This window comes from Ranitomeya variabilis, chromosome 1 (genome assembly GCF_051348905.1).
Source record: "Ranitomeya variabilis isolate aRanVar5 chromosome 1, aRanVar5.hap1, whole genome shotgun sequence".
NCBI classification, from domain to species: Eukaryota; Metazoa; Chordata; class Amphibia; order Anura; family Dendrobatidae; genus Ranitomeya; species Ranitomeya variabilis.
Genome location: NC_135232.1, coordinates 641,338,771 through 641,365,944, shown reverse-complemented (window position 1 = coordinate 641,365,944; position 27,174 = coordinate 641,338,771). Strand labels below are relative to the sequence as shown.

At 44.2% G+C, this 27,174-nt stretch overlaps 1 protein-coding gene across 3 annotated transcripts in view; it reads right to left on the bottom strand.

Moving 5' to 3' along the window:
- The window catches only part of TMEM87A (transmembrane protein 87A), a 90,364-nt gene that overhangs the window by 14,981 nt on the left and 48,209 nt on the right, over positions 1–27,174 (bottom strand). For 2 of the 3 annotated variants that reach the window (XM_077261211.1, XM_077261218.1), the window contains exons 9-14: positions 25,404–25,587; positions 18,664–18,763; positions 15,872–15,965; positions 6,862–6,930; positions 2,851–2,959; positions 4–62 (exon numbers count right to left, since the gene is read on the bottom strand). In XM_077261211.1, coding sequence (XP_077117326.1) covers positions 4–62; positions 2,851–2,959; positions 6,862–6,930; positions 15,872–15,965; positions 18,664–18,763; positions 25,404–25,587 — 615 coding nt within the window. Of the gene's footprint in view, positions 1–3; positions 63–2,850; positions 2,960–6,861; positions 6,931–13,459; positions 13,532–15,871; positions 15,966–18,663; positions 18,764–25,403; positions 25,588–27,174 lie in introns of all 3 variants that reach the window. The other variant, XM_077261203.1, reaches the window with a different exon arrangement.

Here is a 27,174-nt window from a genome sequence, read left to right as displayed (position 1 = left end):
TACCGACTGACAGTCTACAAGGCGGAACTTCATAGTGGTCCAGATAATAAAAACAATTGATGCTACAAGAAAAACAATAGAACATTTTCATCTCTTATGTGCACTTAGGCTTAGACATCACAATAATTGGACCACTGTTTACTCATTTCCAGCTCAATACTTGGAGTTAGAGGGACTGAGCACTACCTAAATGATGCAATCATTTCCCTGATTCCCCATACTATGTACTCAGCCAGGAACTGTGCAGGCAATGAAAGCCTGGCTCCAATCATCTGAAGGGGAGCACCACTTCGTGAAGGACCCCTTCCTGGGCTAGAATAGGGATTACTATAAAACAAGGAAATAAGTCATACTGCAGTACCTCATCGCTGCACCCCTGTGGTCCCCATCTTCCAGGCATTGGCCTCAGCGGTCACGTGAGCGTATCCACTGAAGCCAAAGACTGGCTACTGCGGCCTTGTCACTATTAGAAGGGACTTTATCACTTCCTGTCCCAAACAGAAAAATATTTTTGTGGTAAGTAACACTTGCTCTTCTTTAATAACGCATACTCTTTCAAATTTTGGAAGCCCTGGAAAATCCCTTTAAGTCAAATTAAAGGGTTGGCCTGGCAGACTGTAAACTCTCGATGGAGCTGGCACAGCTACAGTTATTGAGGTTTTCCTAAACCTGACAGTCTCATTGATCAGTCAATGCTGAGCCGTCACTGTAAACAGTGTACAGAGAAGACCACCAAAGTTCAGTCACACTGTTTAAAGCCCACTGCCGTGTGCTGCACATCAGCTCATATTCACACTATTAGCAGCTGATCTGCCGTACCTGGCAGCGACTACTACACACTGAACAGAACTATGCTGCTCAGCTTTAATGAAAGCATCCGTCCACCGCTGGAGATTAGAACAGTTTGTGGGGGTGCCGGGTATTGGATTCCTACAGGTCTGATATTGATGACCATTCTGAAGGATGATCTCTTTAAGGCTGTGTACACACATAGCAGATTTTTCGTGTTTTTTTTCGCGGTTTTTCGCTATAAAAACGTTAAAAAAATGCGAAAAACACGCTCACATTAAGCATCCTACTTAATAGAATGCAATCCACATTTTTTGTGCACATGCTGCGTTGTTTTCCTGAGCGGAATCGCATTCCAGAAAAAAACGCAGCATGTTTCATTAAATTTGCAGAATCACAGGGATTCCGCACACCTAGGAATGCATTGATCTGCTTACTTCCTGCATGTGGCTATGCCCACCATGCGGGAAGTAAGCAGATTATGTGCGATTGGTACCCAGGGTGGAGGAGAGGAGACTCTCCTCCACGGACTGGGCACCATATAAATTGTTAAAAAAAAAAAAGAATTAAAATAAAAATAGTGATATACTCACCTTCTGATGGCCTCGGAGTCTTCCCGCCTCTCAGCGGTGCACGCTACCGCTTCCGTTCCCATGGATGCTTTGAGTGAAGGACCTGCGATGACGTCGCGGTCACGTGACCGTGACGTCATCGAAGGTCCTGCACACAAAGCATTTATAGGAACGGAAGCCGCTGAGGAGATCGGGGGCCATCAGAAGGGGAGTATAACCATTTTTTTATTTATTTTTTTTATTATTATTTTTAACATTATTATTATCTTTTTACTATTGATGCTGCATAGGCAGGATCAATAGTCCAGGGGGCATGTCTTTCCCCCCCCCCGGACACAAACGCCTCCCAGCCAACCCTCAGCCCCTCCGTGCGCCGCCTCATGTGCCTTCATTAACGTCCCCGGCGCCTGCGCTGTAAGTTCCCATCATGTGACGGGAGTTGAAGGGCAGCGCAAACTGCGTATGCCAGAAAAAGGAACTTACAGGGCAGGCGCTGGGGACATTAATAAAGGCAGAGGAGGCGGCGCCCGACACACAGAGGGGCTGAGGGATGGCTGGGAGGCGTTTGTGTCTGGGGGGAAAAGACATGTCCCCCCGGACAGACTACAGGTATGGCGGGCTAAATAAAAAAAAACAAATATTGCAGCGTTGGAAGGGACCACAAATTAAAGAGCCACCCTGACAGAATGCAGCATTAGTGCTGCACAAGGTGGCTCTTTTAGTTAAAAACGCCAGGGGGGGAGGGGGGGGGTGACAGGTTCCCTTTAAACTAAAAAATAATATATTGGTGACACAACTTACACTTTTACAGTAGAAGCCATGCTGTGTTTTTTTTTTTTTTTTCTATTTTTTTAGAATGGAAACAGCAGCCAAGCTTGCTACACTATTAATTACCATTAGAGAGCAACAAAAAAGTAAGAATAAAAGGGTATGTGTCCACGTTCAGTATTACATCCGGATTAGCTGCGGATTGAACGCTGCGTACAGCCGCAGCGTTCAACCCGCAGCGTCCAGATGTTACCGCATAGTAGAGGGGGGATTTTATTAAATCCCGTCTTCACTATGTGTGCGAACACGCATCTGGCGGCCCTGCGTTAACGGACATACGGCACGTCTTTTTAGAACGCAGCATGTCTGCTTACCTTGCAGCGACGCTCCGTCGGCGCAAGGTAAATCACAGGGCCCTATGTATGGGGTGCGGTGATTCCGGATGTGGTCAATGAACACATCACCGCGCGTACAGAAGGGGGCGGTGCTTTGGGCGGAGCGGGTTTTCCGCTCCGTCCAAACCGCTGTGATTACGGACCGTGGATACATACCCTAAGAAGTGAGAAAACTAAATGTTTATAGAACTTTGAGGCTTCACAAAATAATAAGTGCACAATATATAATAAACTCTGTATAATTCCCACTTGTGCACTATTATGGAATGCTTGGTTTTACCAAGGTTATTGAACAATCTGGAGCAATATACATAGTATACACATACCTACTACTGCCAGGATAAGGGTGTTTGTAAAGTGTCTGTACAGAGAGAGCTTGACCACGTTTCTCCGCAGCGTCAGCAGCTTCATTGTCTGAGTTAGGCTTATGAAGATGTGGCAATGAGTTAAGGAAAGGCAGGAACATTCAAGCTAGTAAAAAACTATTCTACAGATTCAGACTTGGACATTAGTAGGCAATACGGCTTTCTTTACATAAATGTTTAGAACCCAAATGAAGGTCGATATCTCCCATGTAAAAGAAAATACCAGGAGCCTGCTGCAGCGCTGTGACAGCTTTTCTCAGGAAACCCTTTTTGAGTTTGCTTACAATATTATGATCATGTAGTGATGAGCTAATGTTCTAGGATAAGGTGTTATCTGAGCATGCTCCAGTGCTAACTGTGTTCGGTGTGCTCGAATAATATGTTCCGAGTCCCCGCAGCTGCTCAACAGATGCAACACATGCAGGGATTTCTTGTTTGTTGGGCAATCCCTGCATGTGTTGCGGCTGTCAAACAGTGGCGGAGACTCGAACATAGTATTCAGCACTCGGTTAGCACCCAAGCATGCTCGGATAACACCTTATCAGAGCACATTCGCTCATAACTAGTACCGACATCTGCAGAATTGGGACCTTCATTCTTGGGATTGATGGGGGTCCCATCGGTCAGGAAAACACTTTGCATACCTAAATGCTAATTTGTAGGCCCTGTCAGACACAAGCCTATGCCGTGCTTCTGTACAGCTTAGGGACACAGACATGTTTTTGCAGTATACACCAAAGAAGCACTTGCCACATGTCCAATACATTTTGGGCTGGTAAATGCGACTATCTAACCAGGGGCCTCAAACTGCATTCCTCGAGGGCCGCAAACCATGCATGTTTTCAAGATTTCCTTAGCATTGCACAAGGTGCTGGAATCATTCTCTGGAGGTGATTAAATTATCACCTGTGCAATACAAGGAAATCCTGAAAACATGACCTGTTTGCAGCCCTCGAGGAATGCAGTTTGACACCTCTGGTCTAAACAGTCTATTGCTCAACGAACCAATCACAGCACAGATTTCTTTTCCTGTACTGTATATGTGCTGTGATTGGTTGCCATGTGCAAAAAGACATTTCTTTTAGACATCTTTATAGCAGATTCTTTCTCTTCTACAGATTTTTATCTACTTTAAGGAGTTTTCCACCTCTGGGGACATTTTGCTTTTTCTTAAAGGGAACCTGTCACCCCGTTTTTTCCGTATGAGATAAAAATACTGTTAAATAGGGCCTGAGCTGTGCATTGCAATAGTGTATTTTGTGGACCCCGATTCCCCACCTATGCTGCCGAAATACGTTACCAAAGTAGTCGTTTTCGCCTGTCAATCAGGCTGGTCTGGTCAGATGGGCGTGGTGTCTTCCCCCAGATCTTGCTTAGTTTTCCGTTGGTGGCGTAGTGGTGTGCGCATGCCCAAGTCCAGAATCCACTGCACAGGGGAGGGAAAATAGCGTGATCTGCGCTATTCCCCTGGTGATCGGTGCGGGCGGCCATATTCCTGTGGCCGAACGTGCGCAGATCGAGCGCTCTGCTGCCCGGGGCTTCAGGAAAATGGCCGCGGGATGCCACGCGTGTGCAGATGGAGATCGCGGCGGCCATTTTCCTGAAGCCGAGTTCGCATCTCTGCTTCAGGAAAATGGCCGCCGCGATCTCCATCTGTGCACACGCGGCATCCCACGGCCATTTTCCTGAAGCCCCGGGCAGCAGAGCGCTCGATCTGCGCACGCGCGGCCACAGGAATATGGCCGCCCGCACCGATCACCAGGGGAATAGCGCAGATCACGCTATTTTCCCTCCCCTGTGCAGTGGATTCTGGACTTGGGCATGCGCACACCACTACGCCACCAACGGAAAACTAAGCAAGATCTGGGGGAAGACACCACGCCCATCTGACCAGACCAGCCTGATTGACAGGCGAAAACGACTACTTTGGTAACGTATTTCGGCAGCATAGGTGGGGAATCGGGGTCCACAAAATACACTATTGTAATGCACAGCTCAGGCCCTATTTAACAGTATTTTTATCTCATACGGAAAAAACGGGGTGACAGGTTCCCTTTAAGAGTAATTTGATACCAGGTGTTTGCTACCTCATCTGAGAGCAGCATAATGTAGGAAAAGAGACCCTGATTCCAGGGGTGTCAGTTTACTGGTTGTGGCACTGTTTTTAGATGTAGCAGGGCTCAGAAAGCAAGCATCATCTATAGCAGTGTTCCCCAATTCCGGTTCTCAAGAGTCACCAACAGGTCATGTTTTCAGGATTTTCTTAGTATTGCCCAGGTGATAATTGCATCACCTGGACAGGCAATAATTCCATCACCTACACAATACTAAGGAAATCCCGAAAACATGACCTGTTGGTGTCTCTTGAGGACCGGAGTTGGGACCACTGATCTATAGACAGTGTGCTTCTAATCAGCATAGGGGGCGTGGTCAGACCAGGGCTCACTTGGGCACCAGTCCAGCCAGTGATAATCTCCCGCTGATAAAACACTCATTGTATTGAAACAACAGTACACAGACCCATAAGTGACACATCCATGAAAACAGTGTCTCAGACCCTACCTCATGCTGCCCACAGATTACATAGCAAAAACCTACTGATATATTCCCTATAAATGCATATATTTCAAGCTAAAGCTCATTTTTGCAATTAGTTTTCATTACATTTTTTTGCTTAGTCTGGTTTTTACAGGCCTCGTTTCCTAAACATTCAACTTTAGGCTATGTGTACACGTCCGGAATTGCCGCGTAAATTCCGCAACTGTGCAGCGGGTAAAACGCATGCGGAATTGGCATGCATATTCCCGCTAGACACTGGCGTTTTACAAGCGTAATTAGCTTGCAGAATACTAGCGTTTTCCAAGTGATATGTAGCATCGCTTGGAAAACTGATTGACAGGTTGGTCACACTTGTCAAACATAGTGTTTGTGTGACCAACTTTTTACTATTGATGCTGCCTATGCAGCATCAATGGTAAAAAGATTGAATGTTAAAAAAAATAAATAAATCATGATATTCTCACCTTCTGGAATCCCCGGCAGCCTTCCAGCTCCTCGCGATGCTCCCGGCAGCTTCCGTTCCCAGGGATGCTTTGCGGTAATGACCTGTGATGATGTAGCAGTCTCGCGAGACCGCTACATGATCACAGGTCATTGCCGCAAAGCATCCCTGGGAACGGAAGCATCGCGAGGAGCGGGAAGGCTGCCGGGGATTCCGGAAGGTGAGAATATCATGATTTATTAATTTAATTTTTTTTTTTTTTCACAGGTATATAGTTCCCAGGGCCCGGAGGAGAGTCTCCTCTCCTCCACCCTGGGTACCAACCGCACATGATCTGCTTACTTCCCGCATGGTGGGCATAGCCCACTATGTATGCAGAATCCCCGCCATTCCGCACAAACAATGAACATGCGGCTTTTTTTCCGGAATGCGATTCCGCCGCGGAGAAAAACCGCAACATGTGCACAAAAATTGCGGATTGCATTCTAATAAAAGGATGCTTAATGTATGCTTTTTTCGTGGTTTTATCGCGTTTTTATAGCGAAAAGACACGACAAATCCTGAACGTGTGCTCACAGCCTTACAGAGATCAGTGATCATAAATCAGCTGAGAAAAGCTTAATAAAAATAAAGAAGACCGTTAAGAATTACTGTCAGTCTGAGCTCACTGAAGGATTTTCCGTTAACCCATTCTGCAGCCAGCAATAGACTGTGCAACAAAAATGCTAGAAAAGGCAAACAGTGCAATTTTTATAATACATATATGAAAAAAAAAACTTTAATGAAATGAAAATTAATTACAACTTAAAAAAAACCAAAAAATTGGAATAATGTCCTAGCAGTTTGAGAGACCATCTTTTCATCCACGCTTGCCTACCGCCCTTTATAAAACTAACCTCAAACTGCAAAACAATACACAAAAAAGAAAACAACCTAGGGATACATAACAAACACCTTCAAGGGAAGGATATCCACCAGCACAAGGCAGTATCAAGAAAAGCCAGAGGAATGAAAGCCAGGGAGGAAAGATCAGACTGCGCCTAAACGGGGAGCGGAGCAAAACAGTAAGAAAAAGAAAAACATGTGGACACTACACTGCTCTATTGATGGAAAAGGTGATGGATCCGCAGTAAAGAAGCAGTTTAACAGTGCAAATTACAAAATGAGCAGAAGCTTTGCGTAAGATCATGTGAAAAACAGCAAATTCAGAAAAACCAGCAAGGGGAACAAAGTGTCGTTGATAAAATGAAACTTGTATACATACAAATATACTGTATAGCTACACAAACAGAAAAGACAGATGAGAGACATTCAGCAGAGGCAACCTAAGTAGCCTATATTTTTGCATATCAGGATATACTTAGTCTATCCTAGGGTACAGTACAGTGCAAAAGTTTTAGGCAGGGGTAGAAAAAAATACTGTGAAGCAAGAATGATTAATAAAACAGAAGTACTGTAGCTTATTTTTATCAACAAAATGCAAAGTGAACAAACAAAAGAAAATTCTAAATACCGGTAATCAATATTTGGTGTGGTAGACCTGTGCCTTGAAAAACAGCACCAAAGCAAGGATTCTTCTAGATATACTTGCCCAAAGTCAGGGATTGTGTATGATTATAGTCATGTGTACGAGTAACCAATTCTACCAAACAAGAATTGATTATCATTTTTGCGTGTTAGTTAAAATGTGGTCATTGACAAAAACAGAAAAGGCTGTGTAGGAGACTTACAACTGGGTGAGGAACAGCCAAAATCTGCTATCAAACTGAGGTTATAAAAGACATTTCATTTCACAGGTTATAAACCATGGCATGACTGAGCAAACCAACAAGACACGAGGTAGTTATACTGCATCATCAAGGTTTCTCCAAGGCAAAAATTTCAAAGCAGAGTGGGGGGTTTCAGGCTGCTTCAAGTTTTATTGAAGCACCACGAAGAACCCGGCAACCTTAAAAAATCACAAAGGCCAAGCAAATGGTGCAGAGAATTAAAAACACATCGTGCTTACTTCCCGTAAAAATCAGAAGATATACAACAGTGTCATCAGCTCAAAACAGGCAGCAAACAGTAGCACCCAGATGCAGCTACACCCAGAAAAATCTGGCAAGAATAGAAGCCAAAATGCCATAAGCTTTGACATGGAAATTAAACCAAGCGACAACTATGCACATAAAACATAGGAACAAGAGGGAGGGGGGGGGAGAAAAATGGTAGCAGCTGCTTTGGACTAATGAGTCAATTTCAAATATTTGGCTGTAACACAAGGGAGTTTATTTGCCAAAGGGTTAGAGAGTGGCACAATAATAAGAGTCTACAATCAACAGTGAAGCAAAATTTACTCTTCCTTAGGGGCCCGCATTTCAGATAGTGGTCAGGATTACTGGTGTCCACAATGCTGATAACTACATTGCCAACATCATCCAGTCTATCTGTGATTCTTAACAAGAAGAGAAGGAAGGATTGGCAAAGACTACATCCACAGAATATCTGTAGTTAGTTCTCTAAAGGCCCCGTCACACACAGCGACGCTGCAGCGATACAGACAACGATGCTGATCGCTGCAGCGTCGCTGTTTTGTCGCTGGGGAGCTGTCACACAGACAGCTCTCTCCAGCGACCAACGATCAGGGGAACGACTTCGGCATCGTTGAAACTGTCTTCAACGATGCCGAAGTCCCCCTGCAGCACCCGGGTAACCAGGGTAAACATCGGGTTACTAAGCGCAGGGCCACGCTTAGTAACCCGATGTTTACCCTGGTTACCAAAAAAAACAAACAGTACATACTCACCATCTGATGCCCGTCAGGTCCCTTGCCGTCTGCTTCCTGCTCTGACTGAGCCGCCGTACAGTGAGAGCAGAGTGCAGCGGTGACGTCACTGCTGTGCTCTCACTTCTCACTGTACGGCCGGCAGTCAGTCAGTCAGAGCAGGAAGCAGACGGCAAGGGACCTGACGGACATCAGATGGTGAGTATGTACTGTTTTTTTTTTTTTACATTTACGCTGGTAACCACGGTAAACATCGGGTTACTAAGCGCGGCCCTGCTCTTAGTAACCCGATGTTTACCCTGGTTACCAGTGAAGACATCGCTGGATCGGTGTCACACACACCGATTCAGCGATGTCAGCGGGACCTCAACGACCAAAAAAAGGTCCAGGCCATTCCGACACGACCAGCGATCTCGCAGCAGGGGCCTGGTCGCTGGTACGTGTCACACATAGCGAGATCGCTACTGAGGTCGCTGTTGCGTCACAAAACTTGTGACTCAGCAGCGATCTCGCTAGCGATCTCGCTATGTGTGACGGGGCCTTAAGGCTACTTTCACACTAGCGTTAACTGCAATACGTTGCAATGCGTCGTTTTGCCGAAAAAACGCATCCTGCAAAAGTGCTTGCAGGATGCGTTTTTTCTGCATTGACTAACATTAGCGACGCATTTGCGACGCATTGACACACGTCGCAACCGTCGTGCGATGGTTGCGCAGTGTTGTGACGGACCGTCGGCTGCAAAAAACGCTACATGTAACGTTTTTTGCTGCCGACGGTCCGCTTTTTCCGACCGCGCATGCGCGGCCGGAACTCCGCCCCCACCTCCCCGCACCTCACAATGGGGCAGCGGATGCGCTGGAAAAATGCATCCGCTGCCCCCGTTGTGCGGCGGAGACAACGCTAGCGTCGGTAACCTCGGCCCGAAGCACCGCGACGGGCCGGGCCCGAAGCTAGTGTGAAAGTAGCCTAAGATGTTTGGAGCAACCATTGCAGAGTGCCTTCAAAAACTGCAAGTACGAGTACCTAGAAGAAATCATGGGGTTTTGAACTTAGGCACAGGGCAGTCACACCGAATATTGTTTTGAATTTCTCTTTTAATCACTTTACATTAATACGTCTATTCCTGAAAGCATTTTTTACTTTTGCAGAATTTTTTCAATAACTGTCTTAAACTTTTGCACAGTACTGTATGATGTCAATCAGTAATTTAATATGGGGCATATTTATGAACCTCATCTTATTTTTAGACAGTGTAAACTTAGTCTACACAGACTTGAATAAGTCAGACTTATCAAAAGGCAAGAACCAATGATAAATTTGGCATATTTTCAGACTTTCTACTCCAAGTTTACACCATCTATTACTTGGCTTAGTTTGTGTCAGAAAGTTGCGACAAATCATTGTCACGCAGTGTCTCACCTAAGGCCTGTATTTTGACTAACAATGTCGCTTTACAGCCATGCTACAGCCCCTCGTCAGAAAGGGCACAGAAAGAGTCTAGAAACATACCGCAATTACTATGGTGCACGTGCCTTCTCAGCAGCACAAACCTTTTACCAATTAGTCAATAAGTCAGTTTTCTCTTCTGTGCCATTGGGGGTCACAGAACCTTGGAACATTCCAGGACAGTTTCCTAGGGATGGGACAGTAGTGGAGAAGGCAGCGTGGTACATTATACTGCTGTCTGCTGCTTTATGGAGTTTTAATTGCTTCTAGTTTGTAGAGTATCTGATCTTGACAGATCGATATAAGGAAATCTGCTCTGTACCCCTTTGCCCAATTATATTTTGTTACTTGAATAAAGCATTTTTGAACTAAAAAAAAAAAAAAAAAAAAAAAAGCAGGCTAGGAGGGGCTGCGCTGCAGGCTACCAGGGGCAGCGCCGCAGGCTAGGAGGGGCTGTGCCGCAGGCTAGGAGGGGCTGCGCCGCAGGCTAGGAGGGGCTGCGCCGCAGGCTAGGAGGGGCTGCGCCGCAGGCTAGGAGGGGCTGCGCCGCAGGCTAGGAGGGGCTGCGCCGCAGGCTAGGAGGGGCTGAGCCGCAGGCTAGGAGGGGCTGAGCCGCAGGCTAGGAGGGGCTGAGCCGCAGGCTAGGAGGGGATGCGCCAATGGGAAGGCAGGAGGATGGGATGAGTCAAGAAGGTAAGGGCCAAGGGCAGCACCTACTCAGGCTGCAGGAACTGCAGAGGATACAGAAGAAGTTGCTGGTGCATACCCCAAGGAGGTGAATACTTTCCCTGAGAAGAAGTAGTAATGTGACATCCCTGGCCAGTTGGAGTGCAGGGAATTGGTGCAATTGTGGAGCAAGGAAAGGGGAGAGAGTAACATTCCTTCTGTGTTTTTTTCTGTGCCAAAGCATTGATAGAGAAACTTCCAGCCTATTTGGTTACAAAGCGTAGTAATACATTTAGAAGGTGTGCCGTCAGGTGAGCAGGGCCAGTGCGGAGTGTTGCACTTCCCCTTCATCCCCCGAGCCTGGATTGCGTATATTGTCAGGAAGTTCTGCTATTGGAGCATATTACAGGAAAAGACTAGTGATGAGCAAATGTACTCGTCACTCAGGTTTTCCAGAGCATGCTCGGGTGGTCTCCGAGTATTTGGATATGCTCGGAGATTTAGTTTTCGTCTCCGCAGCTGAATGATTTGTGACTACTAGGTAGGCTGAATACATGTGGAAATTCCCTAAAAAACAGGCAACCCCCCCATGTACTCAGCCTGTCTAGCAGACACAAATCATGAAGTTGCGGAGACGAAAACTAAATATTCGAGCACATCCAAATACTCGGGAGACCACCAGAGCATGCTCGGGGAAAGCCGAGTAACGAGTATACTCGCTCATCACTAGTAAAGACATTACTTGGCTGGTGCATGCAATCGGAGGTTTGCTGAAGCAGGCAAAAACCATAGGTGCTCCTTTCCCATGTGCTCCAGCAGCTTTAGTGGAGTACAGGCAGTGGTATAAACTTGGCAGAGATTAGGTCAGGCTGACTGATTAGTTGGAATGACAATCGTAAAGACTAAAAAGGGATAGTGGACTTCTGCAAGGATCCAAGAAGCTTCTTAAATGTAGGCTGACCTTTGCTCACAGAACATAGGGTGGATATTGGGAGCTGCTCCACTGTGGAGGCTTGGAAAGTGCAGGCTGCAATGTTTCAGCCCACTCAGATAAATTGAGATAAATTAAGAGGGAAAAAAAAAAGCAAATTAGAAATTAAATATATGGTAAATCAGAGGAAGGAAACTCAGAAGTTTGAGACCTATCTAATGGCTTCTCCAATGTCCAGCAAGGTGATCCCTTTGTTGCCTTTTAATTTGAGGTGGAAAACCGTGCCAGAAGGAAATCAGGCACATTAACAGCACCTGGTGATACAGGGTTACATCAGAGTTAGAGGGGTTGTCCAGGCTTTCCATAAAAGTCTGCAATCCCTTTATGTAGACTTGTGAATCCTCACATAATGCCATGTAAGGTTTCTCGGTACCAGCAGCGAGGCCGAGCAGTCCTGTGAACGCAAGTATGCGATATGTGCACTTACAGCAGTATTCCGACTAGATGTGTGCAGCCTCACTCAATACAAGGAAACAGAGCAAGGCCCAGCAAGTCTAGTAGGAATGCTGCTGGGAACATGCGTATCGCATGCTTGCGGTCAAATGGCTGCCTGCTCCCGACACCAGAGAATCCTCACAGCGCATGCTGTCAGGATTAACAAGTCTGCAGTCGGAGCGTGACTGCACACTTGTGAAAAGCCTGGACAACCACTTTAGGCTGACCTGTGCAACCTTTTCTAATGACAGGACAAGCAACATAGATGTTAGACCACACTATTCTTCCTCCTCAAGTAGGTTAACAGTGTGAATATTCATCCCTGTATTCCTGTTATAATGGGGAAGGTAAAATAAAAAGATGAATCTGCGAAGCAGGAATGTCTATGACCTATGGCCACTGAAAAAAAAAAAAGATCATCTCAGTGGTAGCAAGGGGAATGCGCAAACAACTACCTGATGACCAAGGTCCTGTGTTCAACAATGGCACATAAGAAATTTAGGTTCATTCATTTCACAAGCCAAAATCGTAAAAGGAAATGAACAGTAGGAAAAGTCTATAAGGAGTGCATGAGTTCTTCATGTTTATAAAGTAGAAAGTCAGAAAATCGTGACACATCAGACTACTCATAGCAGCAGGGTTTAATTTTCTGACTTTCACTTATTTCCAAAAGAGACACATTTTCTTTCCTTTGATAAATCTGACAAATCACTCCAACTTTCTTAGACTGGCCTTAGAAATATAAGATGAGTCAATGTCTCAAGGAAAGCCCCATTTTGGATAAGATTTGTCAAACACAAATACAGTAACCCTTAAAAGTAATGGCCTCTTTCAGCAAGAATGCGTCCTGACACATTGCAAAAAGTGGTCAGGAATATGTCAAATAGATCAATGTTTTGGGTTGGCCTCCAAATTCCATAAATCTTATTCGGATTCAGCATCTGGTAATACTGAAAAAGTCTGATCCATGAAGGCTCCACTTCATAGCTTCCAGAGCTTGAAGCATAAAAACACCTTTTTTGGGGGTCTCTTTTTTACATAAATGCATTAATTTTTATTTTTCTAATAGTGCTGCTTTGTTCGGCTTCTGCAGCTTTCAGGTATCTCACTATATAGCAAGCTGCAGAACTCCATTCACAGTAAAATCCATCAAAGACCTTGTCTGACGGATCACGACTAGACTGAATTGAAAATTCAACAGCAGATATGCAAGTTAATAAACTGGAGCAGCTACAATCCCAGTACACTACATCTAAAAGGATATCCAAAAAATAACACAGGAATCAACAAATGACAGGCTCAGGTTTACAATGAGTGCCATGGTATAGCTGTAATGCTGGAGCAGAGAGAGGCAGATCACATTGCGTTAATGGCATGGGCTAGGCTACATGCAGATGGTAGTGATAAAGCATGTCACATAGTACACACACTATACTGTATATTAGTAGCAAAATAGAATAAAAATCTGATTTTTTTTAATGCAAAACATAACTTTGTATTTTACAATTCTCTGACAATGACATAACTGCGATCTTTAAGGATTAGAACATTCATAAACTCAGGATAAGTCATAAATATCTGACAGATGTTTGTCACAATCTTGGACCCACATTTTCTCAAGACAGTGGTCCCCCTCCTCCCTTTCAAGGCTACTGTCAATGTAGTGGTGGCTGTGATGGCGACTTGCTCTACTGACTTCTCTCTGGGCACATAAGCTTACATGACTAGTTTTGGAGCCTTTAGTGTTGGAAGACCCACATTTTCGAGATACAAGTTGATATGAGACATGCACCTATCAGACATATACTGTGGCAATGTCATAAATGGATTAAACCCTTTAAAAATTCATTTATCTCAGGATAAATGTTTCCTGTATTCAGGGTTGTCATCTTCCAATATAGTATATATAATGCGGGTTGTTGAAAACTTTATATACAGGAATAGAGCCACAAAAATATACGTATGGTAATATAGAGATTGCCAAGCGGTTACTCAAGAGATTTAATGGTAAGAGAATATAAAAACTGGTTTACATTTGTAGCTTTACTCAGTATTTGCTGCCATCAAAGAAGTCAAGTGTCTACAGTGAAGTAGTAAAGGTCTCATGCATTACAGAGAAGCTGCCACCAGGCCATAAGTGGCCACTTCTTGCTGTTATTTTATTCCCATTGCTCCCCCGAGCATGTTTTTTTTTTTTTTTTTTTTTTTATAAAATCCACCATAAGGGTTCAGAGATATGGGCCTTTGTATTTAGATTAATTGTTATGATCTTTACAAGGTTGTGTTGCCCATTGGATTCCACTGCGATACTGTGACATCGCATTTAATCTGAATTATCCAGACGCATTATTCAGCAAGCCCAGGGACATGAGCTAGAGTTGATGTGAGAATGACTGTGGACTCTTATTGCCATTTATTAACGTTCAGTGGCTGCCATTTGTTGACTGGCTGCTGATTAACTATTGTATCTGTCCCAGTATTGCAGTCCCAATATTGTTCTACTTTCTTTGGGAAACAAAGACACAATGTTTGATGTTTGTTAATATGGTGATGACCCATTGGTGCTCTGTAATATGAAAGACAATCTTTGCATATGGTTTGAACACTCCAGCAGTGAGAGATGGCCTCCTTTTAACTTCCCCAAAGTATGTGGTGGAATGCCTTAATGAGAAGTTGTGACATATAAAAAGGAGGATCTGCCTATGTTTAGAGAGACTCTACATTACAGAAGTCATGGCATCATGATTTCAACCGAAGAACTACAGAGCTGCTTCACTGACCATCACTGAACCCTCAAAGACATTTAGAGAATCCAGGTTGGGACAATCAAGTTACCTGACCTCGTACATCAATGGACTGTCAGCTTTCTAAGCTTGTCGTTACCTCCTCACTATAGGGGCCCGCCAAAAGCAGGGAGCCACTGGTGGGGGTATTCGGCACTGGAAGCAGCTCTAATCCCAGTGAGTCAGCAGAAGGGTGAGACTGTTTTGCACCATCTTGGGCATTTGCTGGGACTGTTCTATATGCTATTGTGTTCAATAAATCATTGCCACACTGTTTTACCCTCACCCTGTGTTGTCTGAGTAGTGTTCTGCCCAAGAGGAGAGAAAGCGGACATTCAGTGGAATGAGCCCTGGTCCAAACAGTCTTTCTAAAGACAGCCGGGCCAGAGGATGAGAGCACCCACTAACCCTGTTTCTCTCCAGAGACCATAAAAATTTGCACTGAATAAAAAGGCCCATGAGAAGTTATTAAAAAAAAAAAACAGCTATACTCAAGGAAGCAGCGGGAGTAAAATAAGAGCAAAACGACGGGCCTTTTTGACAGGTCCTCTTTAAGGGAGTCTGTGTTCACCATTTGTAACAATAGTTCTTTTACCAAAACGTCAAATCAAAGATGGACTTCTTTTTAACATATGGGGCACATTGATACTGCCATTTGATGCAGTTTGGTATTGACACACAGTAACGTCTTTGGACATATAGTTGTGTATCCTACAATAAAAACTTGGAGTGTTCACAAAACTGCTTAGATTGGGTATAAACCAGTCTATGTTTTCAAATAGAAAAATAAAGAACACATGGAAAGACCAAATACAAGCTGATCACACTCAGATGGGCAAATGCACAGCGCACCCATTTCTAAAACCTTATCACTGTATTCAGCAACTACTTACTCCTGTAACACGCAGGACACCTTCCATTCCGGAAAAAAGGAGATAGAGTGCTCCGGCCATGACAACCTTGTGCAATGTAGCGCCAAGTCGAGGTCTAATAGAACAAGAAGCAAAAAAAAAACAAACACACAACTTTAGGAAAACTGAATTATGTGTTAGATCACACCATCCCTGTTCTCATTTAGCTGAAAACTTCACTAAAAAATACAAGATCTATGTAGAACAGTTGGTAAGGAGAAAATAGGCCTCTTAAAGGAGTAGTTTGGTCTAAAAGTAAAAATAACTGACTCCAGACTTTTGATTCCTCCCAATGCAGACATTGTGCACTGCGAGGATTCCCCAATTTCTGAGCCAGGAACAATGCATGTGAAATGCAAACACCCGGAGAGAACCCGACTAGTGGGCACTGCCTCGCTGCATACAAGTGTACTGAGCAAGGCACGCCCACTGGACAGCTGAGCACCCACTGCATGCAAGAGTACTGAGCAAGGCCACACCCACTAGAGGCTGAGCACCCGCTGCACACAAGTGTACTGAACAATGCCACGCCCACTAGAGACTGAGCACCCGCTGCACACAAGTGTACTGAGCAAGGCCACGCCCACTAGAGGCTGAGCACCCGCTGCATACAAGTGTACTGAGCAAGGCCACGCCCACTAGAGGCTGAGCACCCACTGCATACAAGTGTACTGAGCAAGGCCACGCCCACTAGAGGCTGAGCACACGCTGCATACAAGTGTACTGAGCAAGGTCACGCCCACTAGACAGCTGAGCACCCATAGTATACAAGAGTACTGAGCAAGGCCACGCCCACTAGACGGCTGAGCACGCGCTGCATACAAGAGTACTGAGCAAGGCCATGCTGTAGTGAAATATGTATAAGTATGGATGTATGACTACAGTAATTTAACATCTGTCCTGAGACTGCAGGTCTCACAGGGGTCACAGCATATGTTATCCTGAGAAGGAAGTCTCCCGTCTTTAATCTCGCCAGTGGGCCATTCTAAGAACCACAAAGTGGAAACATTTCACACATACTGGCTCTTCTGAAGAGAGATGCCAACTACAGCCTGACACTATCTATCTATGAGAAACGTTACACAATGAGTTTCAGAGAAAATAATATATTTATTGGTGGAGTGGCCATGGTCCAGTCACAAACCAGCAATTATAATATTAACATGAGAGGCTGGTCTAGAAATTTGACCTTCAGGTTGACTCTATAAATTAGGCCTACACACAAAGAAAGATGTTCACATGTGGGGGCAGCCTGGAAAACTGATGTGAGCCATTCCATATTTCTCCCTCCCTCAGGGACAGAGTACCAGAATGCAAAGTTCGATATTTCTGCAAGTTTTATCACTGTTGTTGCATATATGTCACCTTATATTCCCATATTTTTATACCCTTTTTATTGTAAGCACTGTACCTTTTCTATTAAAGCTTAAAACTTTAATATGTCTGAACCTTATGCTCTAAAAGAATCCATAGCCTTAAAAAGTGTGTGATCCTTATGATTGGCAGACAGTAGTAGTAGTATTTCCGGGATTCATCGCCCAGGTGTTCGGTGAATGGCGGCAGCGTGTATGAGAGGGGTGTGTGGCCTGTGTCAGGGTGTGAATTATGCTCCCATTACAGCATAGGACAGAGATTGAATGCTAGACTGAGTGAGAGGAGATAGATTAACCCTTGCAGGCGCAACCCCAAGTCACGTGCTGAGAAGCAGGTACGTGACAAATCACCCGATGCATACAAGTGTACTGAGCTCTAGCCAGTCATGGAGATCATAGCTCGTGCACTAAGCTGCAGCCAATAGACTGGAAAAGGAGCAACGGCAGGGAGTCAGCGCTGGAACCAGGATGGGAGAGTACCTGTTGAGTGTTATTGCGTTTTAAAAAAAAAAAAAAAAAACAATGTGACATTTTGGGCTCATCATAGAACAGTGCCTGTGATGCAGATTGTGGGGCAAACAGAACTTTGCTAAATAGCCAATGGGCTATGCCCCATGACAGATGTTATCGGTAATATGCATCACTCTGATACATTTGCTTCACATTTGTCCTATTCCATTTCCAAGTGTAAACAATTCAAAGAACACTTAAAGAGGACCTTCAACCACTGGCCACATCATCATATCATTATTTTTTTAATTTCTCCTCATCTCCGTTGCAGATACGTTGACAAAGATTCACCTCTGAGAAAGTTGACTTTTTCTGCTTCATGACATTGACCAACAATAGGTACAAAACATCATACAAAGAAAAAAAAATGCATCCCCTAGACCCAGATTTTTCTGTGCAAGACATTTCATGACACATGGCCTCTCTGATCTCAGTGTCAGGATCTACTGTGCTTACCAGAGGGGTAGAAGAACAGAGCAGATCTGTCTGTCATTACAAAGACATCTGCTTCTGCAGTGCTCATCCCACAGCTCTGCTCCACTCACCTTCCCCCCCACACTAACAGTGCCGTTGGATGAGAGCTTCAGAAGCAGATGTGTTTGTAATGACCTATAGCTCTACTCCATGCTCCTCACCCAGTTTCAAGCCAAGTAGATACCGACAGCTAGAACAGTGAGGAGAGCAAGGATGTGTATCATTACATGTCTCAAGAGAAAGTCTGTGGGGGCGTGGGTTGTTCTTTTTTACCTCTACATGATGCCACTTGATTATGGTTTGTCAACAGAGAAAAAAAAAAATACACCTCTAGATTTTTGCAAATGAACAAGACACCAAATGTCCAGTATATATCTGGATGACAAATATGAACATGCCCGAAGTATACCCACTCACTTGACAATGCCGTAGCCCAGGCTGACTATAATAACAAGTATCCGTGCCAAAGATCTCTTCACTGCTGATAATAGTTCTCCCAAGATTACTGCTCCCTCCACTGATACATGAAATAAAAAAAAATTGTGTTAATATTTCATAATATGAGATGGACAGAAGTTACATTAGCAAAGAACAAATTTGATTTGATAAACAGATATGGCCTCTGGAAAGGCCCCTGGGCCAGATGGCTTTCCTGTAGAGCTATATAGGAGATACCGGGATATACTGGCTCCACTTTTACTGAAAGTATTTAAAGAGATATGGAAGGGAGGGTGTTTACCCGATACTTTTTATGAGGCACATATTATTGTACTTAAAAAGGAAGGGAAAGACCCTTTGGAGTGTGGATCCTATCGCCGCATATCACTGGTAAATGTGGATTATAAGATCTTTGCTAAGATACTAGCTACCAGGTTGAACTCTATCATCTTGGATATTGTGCATCCAGATCAAACCGGCTTCATGCCTGGTAAGAGCACCTCTATAAACATTAGACGGGTTCAGTCGGTGATTCAATGTAGCTCTTTATTGCCAGATAACAGCTGGGCGTTGGCGTCATTAGACGCAGCCAAGGCGCTTGACTCTCTTGAGTGGCCCTTTCTGTCCGCTTGCCTGCAGAAATATGGCTTTGGGGAAAAAATTTTGAAATGGGTTAATGTGTTGTATTTGAAACCTAAGGCCCGTATAATTGTTAACGGTTCCATCTCTGAACCATTTTCACTGTATAGGGGAACCCGTCAGGGGTGCCCCCTCTCTCCAGCCCTATTTGCACTGGCAATAGAGGCATTAGCTGTACGTATACGCTCTACCCCTGGTATTGATGGTATTAGAATAGCAGACCGTACTGACATCATTGGTTTATATGCTGATGACATGATAGTATTCATGGATAGGACAGAAGAAACGCTGCCAAGGGTAATTGATACCATAGATAAATTTAGTGGGTTTTCAGGCCTATATATTAATTGGGATAAATCTGCCCTATTACCTCTATCTCAGCTCCCAGTACCTAATCTTGATACTCTCCCTTCATTGCCCATAGTGTCTAAATTTAAATATTTGGGTATTTATATGTCCCAGTGCAGTGGATCGGATCTACAACTCAATGTTCTCCCCCTACTGGAGTACGCTAAATCGAAATTTATATCTTGGAGTAAACTTCCACTGTCTGTAGCAGGCCGCATCAATCTCGTCAAAATGATTTTACTCCCTAAATTCAACTATTGTCTTCAACATAGTGCAGTAACTGTACCCAAATTCTTTTTCACCAACTTAAATTCTCATATTACCTCATTCGTATGGGGGAAAAGCAGACCCAAACTTAAACTGACCACTTTGCAAAGACCTAAACAAGGGGGAGGAGCAGCATTACCAGACTTCGTTTTATATTATCTTGCGGGGCAGGCTAAAGCATTATATAAATGGATGCCTCATAGTCATCTCCCTAACTCTGAAAGCCACTTGGTTAGCTCTGTCGGTGCTAAGTGTCCGCTGGGTCTTCTGGAATCCAAAAAAATAAACGCCCCCTGTCTATTACCTATGATCCGATTGGCACAATCCACTTGGAAGAAAATTTAAAAAATTACTGGATTTGGGGATATTGTGGCCGAGATGCCTCTATGGGATAATGGTTATTTTCCGACGTTGATGAATCACCCGTCCACGAGCTTTTGGGTTTCCTACGGGGTTCTCTCGGTGGGAGATTTATATGAACAGGGGTTTTTTATATCCTTTGAGCAACTACGGGCTAAGCATAATCTTCCAAGGTCTCAATTTTTCCCGATACCTGCAACTCAGATCCGCCATTCAGTCATTTGTCAGGAATGCGGGAACAAATCGTAACATTTCATCTTTACCCCTGATAGGCATTCTTAAGTCACAGGGACCCCAGGGTCTTATCTCGTCCCTATACACATATCTGCTATCAACGGGAACGATCTCTATTATAGATTCGGCGAGAGGCAAATGGGAAGGGCTTATCCCTGATATGCAAAATGAGGAGTGGGAGGATATTTTGGAATCCCCCCTCAAAGTCTCCCCATCGATCAATAATAAGATGACCCAGTTATATGTAATCCACCAATCATACTTGACTCCACTGAGACTCTCGGATGGGTCGATACTCAACGTCGGAATGTTTGCGTTGCCACTCACCCGACGCTGATTTTGTACATATGATATGGCAGTGCCCCATTGTTTCTCACTATTGGAGGGAGGTAACGTCACTATTAACTTCAATACTGTCAATTCCGGTTCCTCTTGAACCCTTAGTTTGCCTGTTTGGAGTGTGGGACGAGGAGTCCTGGGAACATTATGTGGGGATTTTTCTGCGAGAAACACTTTTTCTAGCAAGGAAGTTGTTAGCTCTGCGGTGGATGGGGAACTCACCCCCCTCCATTAGGTCCTGAATTGAGTTGGTGAATGCAGTCATCCCCTATGAGCGCACTCTTTATCAAAACAGGGGTTGCCCGGGTAAGTTCAACAAAATATGGGATAAATGGAACACCTCTCACCTCACTCTGTGATCTGACTAGTCGATGGGGACGTGGTTTCACCTTTGCTCTACTAGTATTGCGCAATGGGGAAAAAACACTCAGCTATTCTTAAGTGGCGGCTTAGTAGTTCTGGAGGTTTAGTTTAGTTGTAGTTTAAAAACCTTATGTTCCGATTGTTCCATAACTTTACATATATATATATATACACATGTTCTTCTATGTGAAATGATTGGCATATGTATTGCTCTGTCTTTTTCATCCCCTGTAAATGTAACCATGCAGACCAATGACAAGGACAAATATGTATACTGTATTTATTTTGTGTTTGATAAATAAACGAATTGAAAAAAAAAAAATTAGATTTGATAAATTAACAAGCCACTGAGGCAGTTTAAGTTTTGGGAGATAAATACATTGGGGGACTATTTACTAAGCTAAATGTCCAAGAATTGTGGCTCAATTTGAACCAAAAACAGTCTTTTGTGATGCACACCGTTATTATCAATGTACGATATGTCAGATACTTTTTGTGCTTTGTCTGAAAAGGAATATGGCTTAAAGGGAACCTGTCAGCAGGATTGTGCACAGTAACCTACACACAGTGTCAGGTCGGCGCCGTTGTACCGATTACAGTGATACCTAGTGATGAAATCCGTCTTGTGGTTGTTAAATCTTCAGTTTTGAGTTAATGATATGCTCGTGCTCCGGGGCGGCCTGTGGGGGGGTCTTCATGTGGTGCTCTGCTTAGCTATTCACCAGTATGGCTTCTGACAGTTCTCAGTAACTTGCCCGCTATTTTACACAATGAATATTATATTATATATACTGAAAAAAAATCACCTATAAATGCTATAAATAAATTCATCAAGAAAAAAAAAAAAAAAAAAGTGTCTGAAAATGGTGCCGGCCACCCCTGTACAGTAGCAGCTATTGACAATCCAATGGCTGTGCCATCTTGGAAGAGGAGAGACATTTTCACTTTTTTTTCTGATTAATTTATTTATAGCATGATAGAATGAACTGCACATTACACATGTGATCATGCTGCAGCACATATATATATTTATTAATGAATTATTTAAACAAGGGGGCAGATCACTTAGGGATCAGTGACCGGTCAGAAGCCATAAACATGAATACTTAATCAGAGCACCACATAAAGGACCCCCCCACCACAGACCTCGGAGTACGGGCATATCATTAGCTCAAAACTGAAAATAAAGATTAAAAAGCACCATTATCAAGAGGACCGGGTCTACAGGTCAAAAGTGGTCAGTTTTCAGTCTGCTACTCCTGAGTATTTTGTTATTTTGCTTCTTTGTTTTCTAATCTGCTATACAGTTCCAGACAGGTGTCATTTTATTTAGTGCTGATTTTTAATGACTATCAAGGATGCGTGGCTCAGAGTAGTAATGCATAGCAGCCTACAAATAGCCAGGTGAGCCCCTGAAAGATGCCCCGGAGTCGTGCCACATGAGTCCACGAGTCGTTCCACCACGCCAGATGATGTCCAGAGTCATCTCACCATGCCAGATGAGCGCCCCCCCCTCAAGTCGTGCTGTGTGCCAGATGAGGCACTGAGTTGTGCCACCAAGCCAGATGTGCCCCAGTCTTGCAATTGTGCCAGATGAGCCCCCCCCCCCCCCCCCCCGAGTCGTGCAGTTGTGCTAGATGAGTCTCCGAGTTGTGCTACTGTGCCAGATGAGCCAGAGTCATTCCACTTTGCCAGATGAGGCGCAAGTCGTGCCACCGTGCCAGATGAGCACGAGTCGTGCCACTGTGCCAGATGAGCCCGAGTCATGCCACTGTGCCAGATGAGGCGTTGAGTCGTGCCACCATGCCAGATGAGCCCCAGAATCATGCTAGATGAGTCCCCGAACCACACCCCCTAACCAGATGATGCCAAGCCATGCCCCCCTAACCAGATAATGCCAAGCCCCCTAACCAGATGAGGCTAAGCCACAATTCTTTGCCAGATAAGCAGGAGCCGAGTCCACTCCCTATTACAGGGTTATTTACATTATTATAAATTAACATATACAGTACTTGTAAATAAAAACATTTTTGCAATTGAAACCCTAGTGACCACCAATATGACTTTAAACTGAGCTGCAATATGAGACTAGTAACCTCCGACGGGTGACAATCCTGCAGCTGTCGGCTGTACACTATAGCTGACAACTTGCTGCATCAGCCTTGATCAGTGTTGGCATCGACCATAGCTGTTCAACCCCTTAAATACTGCTGTAAATAGAAGCTACATCATCTAGATGGTTAACAGAGTGTGGGGGCTCCCTGTTTAACCCCATCGGCACCCTCACATCTTGATCATGTGGTCCTGATGTTTGCCATGGCAATTCATGGCCAAATAACGGCCTTAGGGTACGTTCACACAGGACTTTTTTGCTGCCTTTTTTTGCTGCTTTTTTTATGCTAATTTAGGTGCGTTTTTGGTGCGTTTTTTGGGTACGTTCACACAGGACTTTTTTGCTGCAGATTTTTGCTGCAGATTTTTGCTGCTTTTTTTATGCCAATTTTCAGCTGCTAGGACACCTCACAATGGCTCTTCACACCTTACTACCAGGAACTCCCTCACAATAGATCACAATCAGGACACCTCACAATGGCTCTTCACACCTCACAATGGCTCACAATGGCTCTTCACACCTCACTACCAGGAACTCCCTCACAATAGATCACAATCAGGACACCTCACAATGGCTCTTCACACCTCACAATGGCTCTTCACACCTCACTAACCACACCCCTAAGCTCTTGGCTGTGAGATCCCTTCCTGCTGGCCATGATTTTCTGCACAAAAAACGCAGCAAATAATGCTACATGCGTTTTTTCAGCGTTTTTGCAGCGTTTTTTTCATCACCCATTCAAGTCAATGGGTGAAAAAACGCTGCAAAAACGCAGCAAAAACGCTGAAAGAAGTGACATGCCCTATGTCCAAAAAAAGCAGCAAAGCAGAAAAAACTGATCAAACAAAAAACCAACGTGTGTGCATGAGATTTCTGAAATCTCATAGGCTTTACTGGTACTGTAAAAAGCAGCTGAAAATTAGCATAAAAAAAAGCATAAAAAAAAGCAGCAAAAAAGTCCTGTGTGAACGTACCCTTAGAGTCAGATGGCATTAGCAGCCCCTTCAGACGTTAGAAACAGTTAGGTGTTAAAGTACATTTTTTCATTCCTGTCATGTCACTTTGCATGAATTCCTGAAAAACATCTGAATGGTGGGTGTATACTGCTGAGGAGGAGCCACTTTTTCCTTTTTTGCCTAGTGTCAGCCTACACCCCCATGGTTACCTGCGTCCCCAATGAAGTGATAAAGAAAATACGTTTTGTAAATTTCCTTGGAAAAAAAAAATGAAAAATTGCAACTACATTTTTAAACCCTTTAAATTGTTAACAAAATAATACAAGATTTTACAAATGGTGCTGATGTAAAGTAGACATTAGAGAAATGTTATTTACTATTGTTTACAGTGGTATGACTATCTGGATTAAAGGGAATAGTCAAAGTTTTAAAATTGCTACATTTTTTTAATTTGTTTGTTAAAAATTCTGACATTTTCATAAATAAACACAAAACATATTAACCTATATGTATCATTATCAAAGTATAAAAAGTTATTGCTCCATAATGTGGCAATGGTCAGATTTCAATAATTTGGCCAGGTCATTAATGGTATGTGCACACCCTGCAGATTTTGCTGCGGATCCACAGCAGTTTCCCATGCGTTTACAGTATAATGATAACCTATGGGAAACGAAATCCGCAGTGCACATGCTGCGGAAAAAAACGCACAGAAACGCAGCGGTTTACATTCCGCAGCATGTCAATTCTTTGTGCGGATTCTGCTGCGGGTTTACACCTGCTCCAATAGAAAACTGCAGGTATAAACCCGCAGCGGAATCCGCAATAGAAACCGCGATAAATCCGCAGGAAAAAACGCAGCGGTTTTAACAAATCCGCTGCGGAAAAATCTGCAGTCCTCACAGATACGTGTGCACATACCCTAAGAGGTTACTGTCTTTTAAAAGTCTACTGATCCTAACGACAGACACAATCAGTTAGTTCTGAACAACTTCCACACCACAATCACAACTGTACTGCGTCTTACACAAAGTTTTCATTTTATAATATGGCAATAGGTTATGATTTATTTCCTTATGTATCGATGATGTGTATATTACCAGACTGTCCATGGTAGCGGATGTTCTGGAATTCGGCATAAAACACGGCCTTTTCGAGCATGCCCAGGAAGATCACAGCACTAACCCAGAACTGGATTCTCAGCAGGTCCCTCCAATAACACGCAGACCAGGCCAGCCACAAGACCCCAAACAGGACGTACACAATGCACATCACCATGAAGAACTGAAAGAAATGCAAGATGTTACCATGAACATTCACCATTAAATACCCCTGTGCTTTTATGTAAATAATTCCAATAGTTTTATGCTTATTAATTTAGACCTTTACAGGGGTTAGCCAGGCTGGTAAAATTGTGTTACTGGAAGCTTAGGATGATGTAAAATACCAAAAGCAGCCATACATTACTAATCCTCCATCGCTCCGATTCCAATGCTTCTCCGAAGCCTCTATGGTATTCACTTCCTGCTCCAGTGATGATGACCGCTGCAGCTAATCACATCTCCGTGTGAAGGCTGTCATCAGTAAAACAGGCAGTAGAGACCAATAAGGGACCCGGGTTTGATGGAACCGAAACAGATGGCGAATGGTAAATCAAAAATTAGTTCATTCTAAGGTGTTTCCAAAATAATTTTGCCTGGTTGGATAGCCCTTAAAGGGAATCTGTCAGTAGGATCAAAAAATAATACCTTGATATTTGCATCTGATGTCTTATTAAGAAAAACAAGGATTTCACTGAAACATCACTGACTGCCTCCTTTGGCCTCACTCAATGGTCCTCTGAGGCCACACTCAAAGATGGCCACACGCTGGACCTCATCTTCACCAGCCTCTGCTCCCTTACTAATCTCATTAACTAACCCCTCCCCCTGTCTGACCACAACCTACTGACATTCTCTTCCCTCTCCTCTCCTAGTGTGCAACCCCCACTCTACAAACTCACTCACCCTCGCAGAAATCTCAAACACCTAAACTTACAATCACTCTCTGAGTCCCTTCTCCCTCTTACAGACATAGCCTCCCTTCATTACACAGATGCTGCTGCCACTTTTTATAACACCACAATAACAGCAACACTAGACTCGGCCACCCTGCTCATGTATAGCAAAACTCATACACTCAGACAGCCCTGGCTGACCAGCCTGACCAAAGAACTGAGACGGGCTTCCAGGATCGCTGAGCAGACATGGAAGCGATCCCGCTCTGCTGAGCACTTCACTGCATACAAGCAGTCACTCGCCAGATTCAAGTCCACGCTCACTGCCGCAAAACAAACTTACTTCTCATCTCTCATATCCTCCCTGTCTCACAACCCTAAACAGCTTTTCAACACTTTCAATTCTCTACTCCGTCCCCCTGCACCACCTCCCTCCCACTCTCATTTCTGCTGAAGACTTTGCCTCCTTCTTTAAACAGAAGATCGATACGATCAGAGAAAGCTTTGGCTGACCGCGCCCAATGCCCCTCTTTGCTGCTCAACCCTGTTCCTCCAAAACCAGCTTCTCCACCATGGCAGAAGATCAGCTCTCCACCCTCCTGTCAAGATCACACCTCACCACTTGCACGCTTGACCAGCTCCCGTCCCACCTCATCCCTAACCTCACCAAACTCTTCATCCCAACCCTAAGAAATCTCTTCAACCTCTCACTCACAACAGGTGTCTTCCCCTCATCCTTCAAACATGCCAAGATCACACCCATCCTCAAAAAGCCCTCCCTCGACCCATCCTTTGTATCTAGCTATCGCCCGATATCTCTTCTCCCTTATGCCTCAAAATTACTGGAACAACATGTCCATCTTGAACTGTCCTCC